This window comes from Pteropus vampyrus, unplaced genomic scaffold (assembly GCF_000151845.1).
Source record: "Pteropus vampyrus isolate Shadow unplaced genomic scaffold, Pvam_2.0 Scaffold200, whole genome shotgun sequence".
Taxonomy (NCBI): domain Eukaryota; kingdom Metazoa; phylum Chordata; class Mammalia; order Chiroptera; family Pteropodidae; genus Pteropus; species Pteropus vampyrus.
The window spans coordinates 2,408,004-2,423,780 of record NW_011888981.1 but is presented as its reverse complement, the minus strand read 5'-3'; the positions used below and the strand labels follow the sequence as shown (position 1 = coordinate 2,423,780).

The 15,777-nt window shown below is 37.1% G+C and overlaps 1 protein-coding gene across 2 annotated transcripts; it reads right to left on the bottom strand.

Annotated features, from left to right (window-relative positions):
* Positions 1 to 200: 200 nt before the first annotated feature.
* Positions 201 to 14,946, bottom strand: FAM98A (family with sequence similarity 98 member A). Of its 2 annotated transcripts, XM_011372096.2 has the most exons (8): positions 14,758 to 14,946; positions 11,982 to 12,130; positions 9,826 to 9,960; positions 6,057 to 6,241; positions 4,952 to 5,032; positions 4,287 to 4,403; positions 2,082 to 2,249; positions 201 to 1,992 (listed from the first exon to the last, which is right to left on the bottom strand). In XM_011372096.2, exons 1-8 carry the CDS (start codon positions 14,808 to 14,810, stop codon positions 1,330 to 1,332), a joined length of 1,551 nt encoding a protein of 516 aa, XP_011370398.1. In that variant the 5' UTR covers positions 14,811 to 14,946; the 3' UTR covers positions 201 to 1,329. The 2 variants fall into 2 exon arrangements, with proteins under 2 accessions (XP_011370398.1, XP_023393561.1); XM_023537793.1 differs by lacking the exons at positions 9,826 to 9,960; positions 11,982 to 12,130; positions 14,758 to 14,946 and having other exon boundaries at positions 6,058 to 6,228.
* Between the last annotated feature and the right edge of the window lie 831 nt (positions 14,947 to 15,777).

The window sequence follows — 15,777 nt, the reverse complement described above, 5'->3', positions numbered from 1 at the left end:
ATAACATAATAAAAAGTAAATCTGGAAACACCTATTTTTCAATTTACTTAAGTTTTTAGGGTAAGGGGTATCTTTTACTACGAGTTGTTTTAAGGGAACACTCAAGAATCCTTGGGGTAGCAAAGGCCTTAGTTCCTAAGTTTTAAGCAAGTATCCAGAATAATTGTTTTAAAAAAAGCTAAAATAAAACTCAAACGAGAGAGAATGTACAGATACTTTATTGCTCATCTTTCACACAAAGCACACCTCCCGCCATTTTCACAGCTTGACAATGTTTAAGTATACAAAAACCCAGCAAGAAGCGTCATGTCATGTAGATTTCAGTAAAGGAGAATGTAAAACATCAACTCAGCCAGGCTTTTGTTTTCTGCAGCAATAATAAAGGGCCTCCCGCACTAAGCAAAAGTCTGTCCATACTCTGTAGTGCATTTCTTCCATTACAAAAAAGTCTCCTGCCCAAAGCAAACTAACTTGTATTTGCTGAGCCAGTGGTATTAACTCGTGCATAAAACAAATTTGTTTGCTGTTTCTTCTAGCAGATTTCAAGTAAAAATAAGGTCGAAAGAGGAACTTGTTTTGAATGAATGCAGGTCATTTTGAATTGCTATACTTAACTAAATGCCTACATGTACTATAGGTTCACAACTTAGTTTGCTTTTATAATCTTTATGGATTTTGGCCGTGTTCAAGGTTTTCAGAGTACAGCTTGTGGTATAATATTCCATCAAAAGGATAAGGCTACTGAATGTGCTATCTGCAGAAGAGCTCATTTAATAGGAACTGACCTAAAAGTTCTATCATAAAGCAAATGTGGCATAACCTCTCCAAATAAAAAGCCAATTAGGGCAGAACTGTGCTTGGAAAATAGTCATTAGAATAGTATAAGGAAAACATATAAATGCCTTGTTAATATGAGGATGGTTTCCTAGTTGCAAACCTAAAAAAATCTAGGAGAATCCTCATTTTCAAAACCGCATATTGAAAACATGAAAACTACTTATTCAAGTAATTTTTTCAAAAAAGTATGCATGTCTGACTGTGGAATTAGTCTACTGGTCAATTAAAGGCAATTTTAATTACCTTTTAAAAAAGTCTTCATACAAAGGAGAGATGTTGTATGCGTTTCTCAAATAAACAGCATTATGTAAGTCCATTAAAAAAAAACAACAAAAAAACGGAATTGAATGAAGACCTACAAATGCTTATGCCAAGCAGGAATCTGCCTGCCACCTGTGGCCTCACAGTAATTCAAAATCAATGCTGGATTCAGGATTCTGAAACTTAAGTTTCTATTACTTGAGCTCTAGCAAAATAAAAGGTTCTGTAGCCTCAACTGGTATAATGTCTTCCCTGTCCAAATCCAGAATGATTATACTGATATCCTCCATGCTGGAAGTGCTGTTCAAACTGTCCCCCCTGGTGATAACTCTGGCTCCCCCTTCCTCCCCAACCTCCCCCCTGGCCTCCGCGTCCACCTCGGCCTCCACGGCCACCCCGCCCTCCGCGACCACTGCCTCGATCACCATGGTGCCCGCCATCTTGGTATCTATTGTCCTGCTGGTAGCCACTACCCTGGTATCCACTTCCTGTATATGTAGATGTTTGGTAGCCACCATAACCACCACCTTGGTAGCCACCACTGTGGCCACCATGATAGCCACCAGGCTGGAAGCCCGAATCTCGATAACCACCATCTTGGTAGCCACCTCCTCCTCCACTCCCTCCATCTGTCCAGCCTCCTTGATGCTTATTTCCTCTTCCTCCCCCTCGGCCACCATGGTCGTAGCCACCACGTCCACCTCTCCCTCCTCCTTGTTCATGACCTCCTCGTCCTCCATATGAGGACTGTTCATAACCACCTCGCCCTCCTCCTCGGCCTCCTGTTTGCTGCTGGGGTCCATCTTGCCTTTTCTGCCATGGTGGCATCTCTGGGGGCGGTGGTTCAATTTCGTTGGGTCTACCTCCTCTGTCAGGTACCCTGCCCATCAACACCTACAGGACAAGAAAGATTATTTTAAACTACTTTATTTTGTAAATAGAAATAAATGTATTTGTGAGAAAGCTAAAGGTACTCTAATCACCTTATTGATGGAACAGGCGGTCTTTTCTCTTACAGAGCCACTGCTTGTCCTTAAAATCTTTGACAAGTCTTGTCTTGCAGCCAAAAGGTGGGCAACAGAAATAGTACTTTTAGGAGATAAGAGTGAACGTTTTGGCTGGTAAACCTTTGCTAATTTCTCTGTCTGACTCTGTTGAAAGAAAGTGTTCAAAGACAAATATCAATTTTCAAATTACATAGAAACACTCAAATAAGATTTCCAAAATGTCTGATAATATTTACTAAGCTCTAGCTGGGAGGAAAGAAGTTATATACTCACCACTGCTCCTACCGAGTCAACAATTATCTTACAATACAGCAAGAAATGATGGTATTTTGGAGATAAGGGGAAGGAGGGGTACGGGAGGTGGAAGAGCTCCCTTTTGGACTATGGGGCTAAAAAGGTAAAAAGTTTCCCCCTGCCATTTGTCTCAGATCATTTGCTTTTTAATTTTCCCATCTTTGCTTACTATGAGATCAAAACTGTTGGCTAATTTGTATGAATTATGATACCATGATACAATTCTTATAAAAGTGATACCCTATTTAATACTTTCCTCTATTATAAATAAGAAAAAAGGGTCTATCTTAACCATTTAATAGAAATATAATAAGCATTATATTTATTTTTCTCATAGTATCAAGATTATTTGGGACTATTATACCTAAATAGGTGCTCAATGTTTGTTGAATGGAAACAAACACCTTTGAGAAAATGGTGTCATGTAGGTTTCAAATAAAATTGATTTAAAATGCAATTTCAAAGTGAGACATGAGTACATAAATTTCATTATGTGAAGTAATTTCAAACAAAGTTTCAAAGTGAGATATCAGTACATAAATTCCATTAGATGAGAAAAGGGATTTGTGCAAGTAGTTTGTGTAGTCCTTCCTCATCTTCCTCAATGTATTTGTATATTTCATGTGATCACTGTGTATTATTGTTCAAAAGAATCTTAAATGTCACCTAGATTTAACATGGTATTTTAAAGATGTCAAAAATGAGAGTAAACGGAAACTCAGACAAGGGTACCGCGAAGTCAACTGTAAAGTCCGTTAATGGCAGTGCCAAGACCAGAACTGCAGTGTCAATGCCTCAGTCAGTGCACTCTGGTCAATCGTCATGTTTTCCTGGTTGAGAGTTGCGGGTTATTGTTTCTGAAGTGTATCTACCATGCTGAGAGTGAAATGACTGTTTTTATCAAAGATAATTTAAGAAAGGGCTGGTATTTCCTAAATAGCAATCACAGAAGTGAACAATTTACTCCTGGTGTTACTATGGACTAACTGTGAAATATTAGGGAAAGTCTCCCATTTATCTGGGTCTCCATTTTTTTCTTGCAAAATGAGGGGAGTTAAGACGCATCTCTAAGACCCTTCTCCAACACTAAAATATTGTAATGCAATAAACATCTACCCCAACAATTTAGCAGCCAAATAGGACTATGCTAAGGTTTAAAGATTTTAGGTGAAACTAACATAGTAGCAGGATTATTAGAGAACTAAAGAAAAACAATTTGAGACAATTCACTAAAGTTCAGAGAAAAATCTATTTTCAAAAATAAATGCACTATTAAGAGAGCATCCAATACTAATACATCTGGACCAACCTCCATATAAAGTCGAGGATTAGTTCCATTTCCAGGTTCTGAGAAGGTCAAATTAGTCAGTTATGCCCATTAATCCCCACTTACTGATCATATACTAGATATTTTATAAATATCTGCTGAATGACCAAAGACTTTTACCTGGAATATCTCATTTAAGCTGAAATGAAACATCAATCTTACCAGATTCTCCTGTTCTCTATAAACATATCATAATATCTGGTCTTGCTAAATCCGGTATTTCTAAATTTAATTAGCAGATAATATTGTTAGCTTACAGTACAGTAAACAAATAATTTAAAAATTTATTATTTTAGTAATTTTCAGGTAGTTTCTCAACAAATGGGTACTCCCAGTAGGGTCTATGACATACAGTTTTGTTAAAAATATTTAAAAACTGAAAAATAAATGTTTTCATTATTGCTGAATAGCTGAAAGAACTGTCACTCAGCAGCTCATTAAAGTTCCTGTGTGTCTCCTACATATTTCTCTTGTAGTCGACACTGTATCTCAATGGTACTAGGAATGCTTAAGGGTCATGTCTACAAATACTCTGTCTTTTTAAATTATTCCATGTGTACCTTAGCTCTGTCAGACCAACCAAAAGATTGGACAGTGACGTCCAAACGTTTTATTAGCAGCTTTCTCCGAACTTCATATTCATTGGCTATGGCTTGGTTAATTGCTTCTATCTTTTCCTGAAACAAAATTAAAACAAAACAAAACAAACAAAATAGTATTTAAATCTGCTTGACTCCTGTTTAAAAAGGGCACAAACTATCTGTTTCATTCATAATTGAATCCCCAGTACTGAGCACAACTTAAGCTGTTATTTAAATGACAGGCAAAATAATGTCTCAAAACATAATAAGGAACACGTAAAGTACAAATTCCCATTTAGCTCTCTCATAATTAATTCACTGTGTGAAGCTCAGCCCAATGAAGTTCTTGGCTTGAAGGCAACAACCTATTTGGCAATTAGAAACATGCATCATATTGAACCTGAATTTACTTTAATCAGCTGTGTGAAATATTTACAAATTATGAGATAAGTGCTCCTAATCTTACACAAGTAAAATTATTCTGCATAAATCTTAAGATTCACAAAAACGATTCTAAGGATGTCCACCTAGGAAACTACATATTAGAAAATATAACTTAAAAAGCACAAACTGTAAGTGTTGACATAAATATCTTGATAAATAGATGGTTCCTTACAAATTTACCCAAGATGTTCACTACTCACCCAGTGGGCTGGTCCCATTGACTTCTTCAATAAAGGCTTTCCCACATGATTAGGTGGAACTTTTGCTAATGTTTCCTTTAACTGACACAAAAACATAAATGAATGAATAAACAAATCTAAAAGTAACACATATCCTCATCTTCCCAAGTCCCATCATATCTTGTCATCAAAAGAAGATTCCTGACAGAGGCAAAGGTGGAGGATGTTTTGAAATGTTCAAGGCCCACACAATAAAGACACTCACTTGTCCCACTCCTCACGTGCCTATGGAAGCGTGATTCCTTCACTGCACCTAGAACACGCCCGACAACAGCGGGCACTCAATGTGCATTTACTGAATGGATGAATGTACACACAGAAAAATATGGACTATGGATACACTGCTGCTCCCCTGTAGAGTTCAGCCATATTTGTGCATCGTGGTATCCATCTGCCCCACAACACAAATGTACCAATTCTCAGAGTCCAGCAGATAAGCATACAGAGAATAACTCTGCTATAACAAATATTCTCTTCTATTCATTATTTAATTAAAATTGCTTGTTCCTAATCAATTATTTAAAAAAAACCCCTCTTAACTGTTGATAATGTGTGGTATAAAAATAATTCTGACTTATTGTCACATACTAGATTATGTTAGCAGTCAATAAATCTATTTTGCCAATTGAAACACATAAGACTCGAAGTGACTGGATTAAAAACCAAGAACATTAACATCCTTCTCTGTCCAGTCACTGGGGAAGAGGGTGGTCACATTTAATGATAAAGACTTTAAAAATTAATTGCATCGAAGTTCAATGATAAAGTAATTTTTTAAAGGACTTAATTCTTAATTCTTTTTACATTATATCTAGTTTATCAATCAAAGTGTAAAGTTTCTTTTTTGAAAAAGAAATACACTAGCATGTTAGAAAATACTAAAATACTAATTTCTCTGTAAGGCATCTAGGATTTAAAACCCAAAACTCATTTAGTAACAATTACTTAATAATATGCCCATTAGGTTCCCATTAAGAGAAATTAACTTTCTTCATTTCAAACAAATGCAGGACTATGCCTTTAATACACTACAATCTGGTACTAAAGGTCTTACTAAAGGTCTTACTTTTTTTTCAATCCCGCTGAAGAATTGGAACATAGTTATATTGGCTGGAGGTTTGGACATTCCTAGAGCAATACATATGCCTTTCAACTCTTGAAAGACCTCACTACCGCCTCCTTCTTGAGCTTTTTTTGGAGGAGTATTCACACAGAGCATTCTGGCAGCTTCTAGTTCTGAGATGAGGTATGCTGAAGTAAACAAAATAAGATTTCAAAATGAGATACAGCTACAGTTAATAGTCATAAGTCTGGAGTCACAACTCTATAGACCTAATGATATGTAACTTTTAAAGCTGCAAGAATGGATAAAAACAAGAAAAGAAAACCATTTTTACCTCAAATGACATAACATATAAACGTGTTCTGTAATTCAGGTATTTAACCAATATATATTTAAAGGTTGATTTAAAAATAAGCGATTCTTCTTTGAAACCAAAGGATCAAGGTAGATCACATCTAAATATGTGGATTTTTGCATTTCATTATTAAGGAACCTACAGAACAGGGGTTGGCATCTGTTAACAAATTTGCAAAAGGTGGCAGGCGACCAATTTTCAGCAACAGTTAAAAAGGATATTTTTTTTTTTTACTTCTTACCATGATATGTACCTCTGATACAACTATCTTGCCCTCTTATTTTCCAATACTTAGGTACTATGTTTAGCCCTAGTGTGAAATATTATTTAGTAGCCAAAGTGTAACTTATAGGAGAAGAGGGAAGGCACTAAACTCCCAAAAGCTCCTTTCTTATGGTCTCTAGTTGCCTAATGTCATCCTCCCGCTATTCAAAAGAAACTTTCTTCCATCTGTATTCTTCTCAGTATTCCCTTTCCCTCCTACTTTCCTCATTCTTGCCCCCTCCCCTAAAAAACAATAAAACTTTCTAATTATTTCTTGGCAGAGTCCTTTTGTAGTAGTATCATCCCCTCTGTGTTGATTGCAGTCAGGTATAATGAGGGCTGCAATCTGCTTCAGGTAATTAAGGTGAAGATATAAATATTCAATCTTATTCCTTTAATCTTCCCAAGGACATTTCAGTTTTTCTAAAAGATGACTGGTAATCTTTTGGGTCTCAGGATTTCAGGTTATGTGACAAAGTGAGAACCTTCTAACAGTATGAGAAAGATAGTTTTGGAAAAAGACATTTTCTGGGCTCTTAATTTTAGAAGTACAGAAGAATGATCAGCTAGGGATTTGAGATCATGCTCCCCCCCTTCATATGTCGTCAGTTTGGCACAAATAAACTCTTATAAAAAGTCTCTAAAAAACAAAAAACAAAATGAATGATCAGCCTGAATATCTCATTTCTTATACCCAAGGTGTAATGCTATAAGTTATAGTGATCATAATTTTGTAGATCATTTCTGAAAAGCTGCCAACTCCTTTTCTAGAATAATGACTACAGTTAAATTTCTGGATAGGTCATTCTAAATGGGTTTGAAAAAAAACCTTAACTTGTTCCATACAGCAAACTGTATGAGTTAAAAGATCCAAATAGTAAAATCTCACTGTCATGAAAACAATCAGTTTTAATAAATAAGGTTTTACTGGAACACTGCCACTCTCGCTCATTTTCAGACTGTCTGTAGCTGCTTACAAGCTACGACAGCAGAGGTAAGAGTTGTGACAGAGACCTTACGGCCCACGAAGCCGAAAATACTTATTATCTGGCCCTTTAAAAAAAGAATTTGCCAACCCTTGTTCTAGAAAATCATATAGTATATGATTTAATAAACTCATTCTCTAAATTTAGGACAACATAGCTCAGGTATTCACAAAATTAGTTCACCAATACAATTACCATCAAAATACATTAACTGTAGCTGATGTGTTCAAAGTACTAGGAAAAGCACTGGAGATATTATAGCACAAAACAAAAAAGATTACCTCTACAGACAATCTAGTTAGGAATAAAGAACAAATGCATAAAAGATGACTAGTACCTTTATCTATTAGAAACTCAGATATCTGACTTATTTTACCTAAGGGAAATGATCTGACAACCAGAACGCCAAATGAACAACCAAAATAGTTCTTAATCTGACACATGAGTTTTTCAGCCACTCATCTGGACTATTCTATTTTACAATTCTAGTGAGCTTGGTTTATTTCCCCCCTCAAAGTACAATGTATTAAAAGATTCAAATCAGTAAGGTAAGTGTGCTGGAAGAATTAAAATTATAGCATCAAGATGGGACAACTGACACTTGGAAAGATGAGAATTATTCATACAGAGCGAGTAGAGAATGAGTACATGTACGTAAATACTAGCAGGAAAGAGAGGATACAAACTGAGGAGAATCTTTTCGAAAAGGGGAAACAGCAAAAGCAAAGATAAAGAGGAGGGAGGTGAGTAGTGTGTATGTGTGAACAGTTCCAAGAGTAGATAACCTTTAGATAACTTAGTTATTTAGTTGACAGGCAAATAGTTGCATATTAAAGTTTTTGTGGTGATAGTACATTAAAATTGCTATTAATATTGACTCTGCTTCCAAAATAATCATGTTCTGTGCAGTCTGCTTAAGAAACAGGAAAGAGTTAAAGGCATTTTATTAAGATTTATATGCAGAGTGGTTTTTTTAAGTATCAGCACTAAAAAGGCCAAACTCTGAGCTCTTAGAACAATTAGCTATTTAGGGTTATTACTAGGCTTTCCACACAGCTGTTGTCTTCCTATGTAAGATAACATATTCTAAGTGCCAAATATTAGGTATTGGTAAGGATAAGCAGTGCTACCAAGGAAGAATAACAGTACACTGTGGCTGAGCCAGTTACAGAAATTATACGATTTGAAAGTTACTGAATGTGTGCATAAGAACTATAAGCAGCAGTATCAATATCTAAGGCAATATCTAATCTTACGGGCATATCCCCACTCCTGCCCCTGTAACAATCATTTGACAAAGAGGAAGTTAAGAAAGTGATTCTGGAATAACAGTGTTTAAGTATAATGGCTGTGAACACTTTTCTTTTTTAATTAAATCTTTGAATTTGGAATTGTATCATTTTCTAGAAACCACAGTATGGTTGTAAAGCCAATATTTTAAAAATTCTGATTTGTTTGTCATAATAAGAACTATAATATTCAGTTATCCAAAGCTTTACCTAAATGTGTCTCAGAATGTTACAAAAATTCTGAATTAAAACTATTAGTTGAGTTTATTGAAGAGTTTATTTAAGGCAAAAAAATCTACTTACTGTTTTTCAGGGTGGAGAGAGAAATAGTAGTTAGTATAGAAAAAACATGGAAGGAAAGAACTTTTTGTAATAATTTATTTCCCAGAATGATCAGTGAGTACAGGAACAAAGCAAATATTATTGCAGATATTTTTACATTGTAATTTGACATTTACAAACAAAACCAATATCCCTAAACAATTACACAACCAACAAAGAAATATCAACGAGACAAAATATTTTAATTAAAAAAATCATTATTCCCATGCTGTTTCCCCAGTCTATTTTAAAATGAGCTTTCAGTCTAGAACACTAAGGTTTAATGATCACACACTTGAACTATACTCCAACACTACCTTTGGTCACATTAGGTAAAGCACAACAGCCTGAGCACCACCAAAGCTAAATGATAAAGGAATAGCAATTACAAAACAACACTGCTACCAGTGCACAGGCCCACCATCAGCTTCCAAATTGAAAATTTAATAAAGTTTTCTTTAAAATAAGTATTCTGAATTAAAGCTAAATGAAACAAAACAGCTAGTTTATTAGTCATGGAAAACATAAAAAAAACATTCTAGTAGCCATGAACTTACTGAGCAAAAGGAGGCAGTTCTTCTGAACGAGAAGGCGCTTGGTCACATCCCCAGATGTCAGTGAAAGATAGGGACAGTTCATCTCCCCTAGTAGCCCACTCACCTCAAGCTGGAATTCTTCAGCTTCACCTGGGCCTTTTAAGATTAAAATCTTATTTAATAAAAATAACTGTTTTTCTCATTAGCATAACAGACATATATAAATTGAAATTTTTAATGGCATTTTCCTAACACAAGTTCCTTTTCTCCCTTATTCCTCCTTTCTTACACCACTGACAATTTTCTTTCTGAAATTCTTTCATTAGGTTACTCCCTTATTCGAGAATGGAATAATTATAAATAACAATCTTTAATGGCTTCCTAATTTCTACCTCCCCTAATTTTTCTGCCTTTAAAGATTCTTCACAGCCTCTGTTTTGCCCTTCCCAGCATATTGTTATGGAGTAGTGCCTACTAAATGTATGGAGTAGTCATCTACTACTTCCACAAATATTTCCTGTATTTGTGCCAGGCCTGTCTCCTCACTGTCACAGGTCGGTCTCAGTGCTACTTCTGTGCCTTCATTTAAGGTACTCCCTATGACGGAAATGCCCTCTCATTCTCTCTTCCTCAATCAAATCCCACCTACCCCTCAAAGCCCACTTGTCTTGCTCCTCGATGACAATGTCCCCAAGTACTGTTGCACTCACTGATTTCCTCCCCTTGTGAACCACAGAGTGAGGCATTTAATTACTGTACTAATCTCCAGTTCTTTCATTTGGAAATAATCTATTTCCAGTTAGACTACATTTGAAGGTAGTAAATATGACTTGTAGTTTTGTATGCCCATAACCTGTCAAGCATAGAGCTCACTGCGTGAACCAAGTAAAAATAATGCTCTTTCCTCCTTACTGTTCAGATGGTTCTGTATCGCAGAGGGGCAAAAATGAACAAATTTTGAGTGACTCGATCGGGGTCCTATTTCTCATCTATAAAATGGGAAGACTCTATTATCAAGGTTTTGCAAACTGTGTGCTGCGAACTCCAGAGTTTCACAGAACTCCTTTGGAGACAGCTGGGGAAGATGAGAGCTGTTAGAAGTGCTCCCTCTCAACTTCAACTAGAACCACTACACTTCTACCTGTTTCATGTGTTGGCTTCTACAAAATGTTTTCATTTGAACCATGGGGCTCCAGGTTATAAATAGTTACCGTCTAGTACAGGCATGTTCAAAAGTTCCTACGATCTCTGCAAAGTTCGGCCTAGCAGCAAACTTAAGAGCACTGGCTCCCAAAAGTGACTGCTGGGGTTGAATCCTAGCTTTACTACTTACTGGTTGTGTGACCTCAGGCAATGTATTTAACCTCATTATGCTTCCTTGTTTAGAGTTGGATGAACTAACATGTACACCTTAAATATACTAAACTTGGAAGAGTGAGCTCTTCACAATGGGATTCTGTGAAAAAGAAAATGGGATTATGTGTATAGTTCTCCATTAAGGTGGGTTCACAGGTGGGCATTTTTCTTTGTTTCCTATTATAGGTTTACATATGGTAGAAGGGAACCAGATGGAGTGTCAGGTTCCAAGCCTTCACCTGTTTGCAGAGTCAACAAACTAGTGCTAAACCAGTAACAAAATTGGCAAATGTGAAACATCTCTCAATGCCATTAATCTGATGGTGTGGGATCTGGTTGTGTTATATCAAGTGATATGATACAGAAAACTCAGAAAAGTGTTCTTTCTCCCCATGTATAATAATTACAATGCATTTACTTTACATGCTATACATACCTCTGGAATCGGGTAGTCCTAAGAGAAAAACATTCTCATTTCTAGATCTAGCCACCAATTTAAAATCTCACAAGTCATGTTTTACAAAGAATAGAAAGTTTGTATATACTATATTTGTCTGCATTTTTCTGTATCTCAGTAATAGGGTCTTTTCAACTTCCACAAATGTTTAATAGTGACATGACTATATTTTGGTTTTTCAACTTCTGAAATCACCTTTCTCTGAAAACAATGGAGGCAAAAAAAGTATTTGGTTTCTTTACAAAATTTCAAAAAATATATTAACAAAGAACTTGAAATTTCAGCTTAAGTACTGATAATGTTCAACTGACAATATCCCAATTTTATTTTTAAATTTTGCACCTAAAACTGAGTGTTTACTTACTGTTAGTTGCTTGCACATTTTCCTCCAGTTTACAGAGCACTCTTAATTCAGACACCAGCCAAGCGCAGAGTTTGGTAAACTCAGGGGAACTGGCTCCAGCAGACACTGCCTGAGACAGAGCGCCATCTTCTAACAATGGACCCTTGTAACTGGTGAGTTAAGAAATCACACTTCAGAAGAATATAAAATCACACCTAGTACATTATAGACACAATGTATGTATGTATTATTTGTATACTTAAGCAATAGTTTAATAAAGATAAGTTAGGAAGACCAACTTCTTAACTTGCAAATATAAAATTTAGAACTATACTAAATCATTAGAAAAATAAAAAGTAAATGGTAATTGCAATTTAACACTTCAAAATATGTGAATATTTAACAGAATCAAATTTACTACTAAATTATGTCAACTTCTATACATTTACCGCAAGCTCTTATTATTTTCTTTAACTGAATCGAGTATAAAACTCGATTAATAAGTGATAGCTAATTATCCTATAGTGTACTATTTCAGAAATAAAACTTAGGTTATCTTTTCTAGGTATTTTTTTCTAGAAATCTATTAGGTTAAGTTTTTAATGACTTTCTTTAAAAGCAAAAACTTTCAAATTTATTTCCTTTTCCTATATTTAATGACAGTTAAGACTAGTAAAACATAGTAGTCCAAGAGAAATGTCAAGATTAATTTAATAAGTGCTGGTGAGTTGTCTGAGTGAACTGGTACAAGTGAATCCTAATCCTTTGTAAATGACTCAAATGTAATTTAAAATTATTAAATGTTCACAAGACAATAGTGATAATAAACCCCAATCTAGAATAAAGCTAGAATTAAAGATTTTGTCATTCTTGAATTTGAAAATATTCTTCAGAATATTACTTTCTTTTAAATGAAATATTAATAAACACTCATTAAAGACATTTTAAATATGCTTAAGATACTTTGATGTTTAGAGATATAGTGATGTTAAGAGAAATGACAATACTCGATCCTTTTAAAATACAATTATATGTTTACACATTGAATGGCATGGAAAAAAATGTTACACAAAAAATAAGATTATATATACTCTGGCATCTAGAGTCAAAAACCACGTATTAAACACTGGAATAAAGCAACCAGGCCTTGAGATTTCTTCTTGTGTTACACACTTAGATTTTTTTTTTTTTTTTTTTTAGTTTATTCTACAGGGAAGAAACAGAATCCATCAATTGTTAGGGACCTCTATCCATGCAGACCAACTACATTTAAATAAGGTTTACCTTGTCTTCTCATCCTACTGCTCTTTCAACACAAAGCTTAAGTGTCACTGCTAAGAAGCTCCTAGGACTTCCTTTTACAGTAAAGGGACCCTCCTAAGATCTCCTCACAGCATATTCTTACAGAGAATTTCTCTTCACCATACTTTGTACTGTTCAGTGCTCAGCCCAACACTGACACAGAAAAAGTGTTACTCAAAAATGTTTAATGAATTAATGACTTCATGTGAGTAAGCAATTTAGTCTGAGATGTCCACCAGAAAAGTCCACTTTAATGATGTGACTTTTACTTATGCTCTAATCAAAGAAACAGTCCCCTAAAGCCTGGAATAGTCACAAAAAATCAAAAAGTTCAAAAAAAAAAAAAAAGAAAAAAGGAAAAAAAAGAAAAAGAGCAATGATAACTAACTTTGACCAAGAAAGGCGATAAGCACTATCACCTTCTTTCCTAAAAATTTCTACCAGAACAGCAAGTTACTTAAGTGGGCAGAGTTTGGGAACCCTCACAGTGTCCTTTCCTAAAGCTGGGTTCTCTCAAACGTTTCCATGTTATGCAAAAGCCTAGGGTAAGGTTTTGATAAAGGACTCGTTACTTTATAAATACAGTTAGCTAAGTCTGTAATTTTTTTTTTAATACTGTATCTATAAGGCAATTACTTAATCATCATATGATTTGTTTCTGGAAGCACAGTTTCTGGAAGCACATTTAGCCCAAGAGGTTCTAGGTTTTCAAGTTTTATAGAGTACACTGATCTGGGTGACCCAGTGAGAAAAGAAGCCCTATTTCCAGGTTCTAGATATGATGAATTATGGTTGGTTAACTGTCGGGAGGAGAGACAAAATACACAACATATGTGCAGGGACTTGGTGAGTGAAGATGACCCTAGGGGTAAGGGTTAATAATGGATCAAAGAAGTAGAGTGTCAGTCAAGGAAAACTGCCAGTGGTTTCCATGGAGGTGGTGACAGGTTAGTGCACAAATAAGCTAGCTCCCGGAATGGATGCAGCGCATAGACATGTGGCTTAGGGAAGCCTGGGTGCATGCAGTGATGACTGGGCAAAGGAGATTTTTTGAGAGAAGTGGGGTGGGGCTGGAGAAGGGGTAGAGACTCAAGACAGGGGTAGAAAGTTTGGAAGACAAGTAGGAAAACAGAGAATCAACTTTGGCAACCTCTAGACTGAGGGGGTAGGGCAGGCGGATGGGGAGCAAGGAGAAAAGCTCAGGGAGGGGGGAGAGAGAAAGAGCCCAGACAATGACACGCATGACTGACAAACGCTGCGGGTAAGTCGGCTGCAGGGAGCACAGGGCAGGCCAAGGGGCGTCGCATTTGGAGGGCCCCGACCCGGTAGGGCATATAGTAGACGGGGCACTGGGGTCTCGGAGCCATAGTGGGGGTGACATCCAGGAGCTACGGGGTGCGGCGTGGAGAGGCAGGTGTCTCCAACTGGAGCGCAGGAGGTGTTCCCGCGGGCTGGCAGTGCGGGGTTTGGGAGACCCGTGCCCTGACAGTCTTACCCTAGATCTTCCAACGACTCCAAGATGTCAGTCTCCACGAGGTCACACTCCATGCTACTGTGGTATTCAAATTTCCGAGTCGTCAGGCTCCCCTCTTCGCCGGCAACGCGTACACTCGCGCATGCGCTGCTTCCCCGGAACTTCCAAATCGACAGCTGGCGCCTCAGACCCCGCACTGCGCATGTCCCGAGCGTGCGCAAGAAACTTAGTCTCGCCTGCCCCCACCCCTGCCGGCTGAAAGATTGCCGGGCGGCACAGTTTTGCACATGCGTAGTACTGAAGAGTGAAGCTGGCGGTCCAAAGAAGGGCAGGAGGACTGGCTGCGTGGCAGCTGGGCGTGGGGACAGGGCAAGAGGGGGAGCGTTCTAGCCCCTCTTAATTGGGTGTACGCATGTGCGAATATTCGGGGGAGGCGGGTGGGGGAGGAACTTGCGGGGGATGGGGAAGGGGGTCTCTAGCTTTAGGTGGGTGTTGGCTGTGAAAGAGTCTCTGGATCCCAGGGAGTAGCCGGAGTGGTTGTCCGTACCCTTCCTTCGTGTTCTATCCTTTGCTTTGGGTCGTGGAAAAAAGGAAACCATGTAAGCTCCTGTCTAATTTCTTAGGACAGGAGTCAACGATCCAATTGCCCAGACCCGCAGAAAACGTGACTTTTGATTTCCTTGTGGCTGCAGTAGCTGTATTTCAGGATTAGGGAGGAGTCAACTTTCCTTTGACGTGGAAATTTTCAGAAAACTTGCATTCCTCTCTTAGCGTTCTTCTTAAACCCTCTCAAACTAAGCATCTTAATTTAAAAGGCGGAGGGAGGAAGAGGAGGGCTTCATTCCATATCAAATAGAATATATTTAAACCACGCACTTTAGACAGTGAATAAACTTTTATGCTGTAATGCAGTTGCTTTTGACATTTGGCTGGGTGTGACATTCAGTTCACGATAAGTTATTTCTTGGTAGTTTTTGGTTGGGTATGTGCTTAGAAGTTTTTGAAAAATAACTTGTTTTCAAAGTGAGGCATATTTAGAAA

Excerpts from the sequence above, each read along its gene's own strand:
- FAM98A (XM_011372096.2), bottom strand. The coding sequence starts at position 14,810 with ATGGAGTGTGACCTCGTGGAGACTGACATCTTGGAGTCGTTGGAAGAT. Across the intron at positions 4,404-4,951 it reads CAATGGGACCAGCCCACTGG|GAAAAGATAGAAGCAATTAA; the intron begins GTGAGTAGTGAA and ends ATTTTGTTTCAG. Across the intron at positions 1,993-2,081 it reads CCGCCTGTTCCATCAATAAG|GTGTTGATGGGCAGGGTACC; the intron begins GTGATTAGAGTA and ends CTTGTCCTGTAG.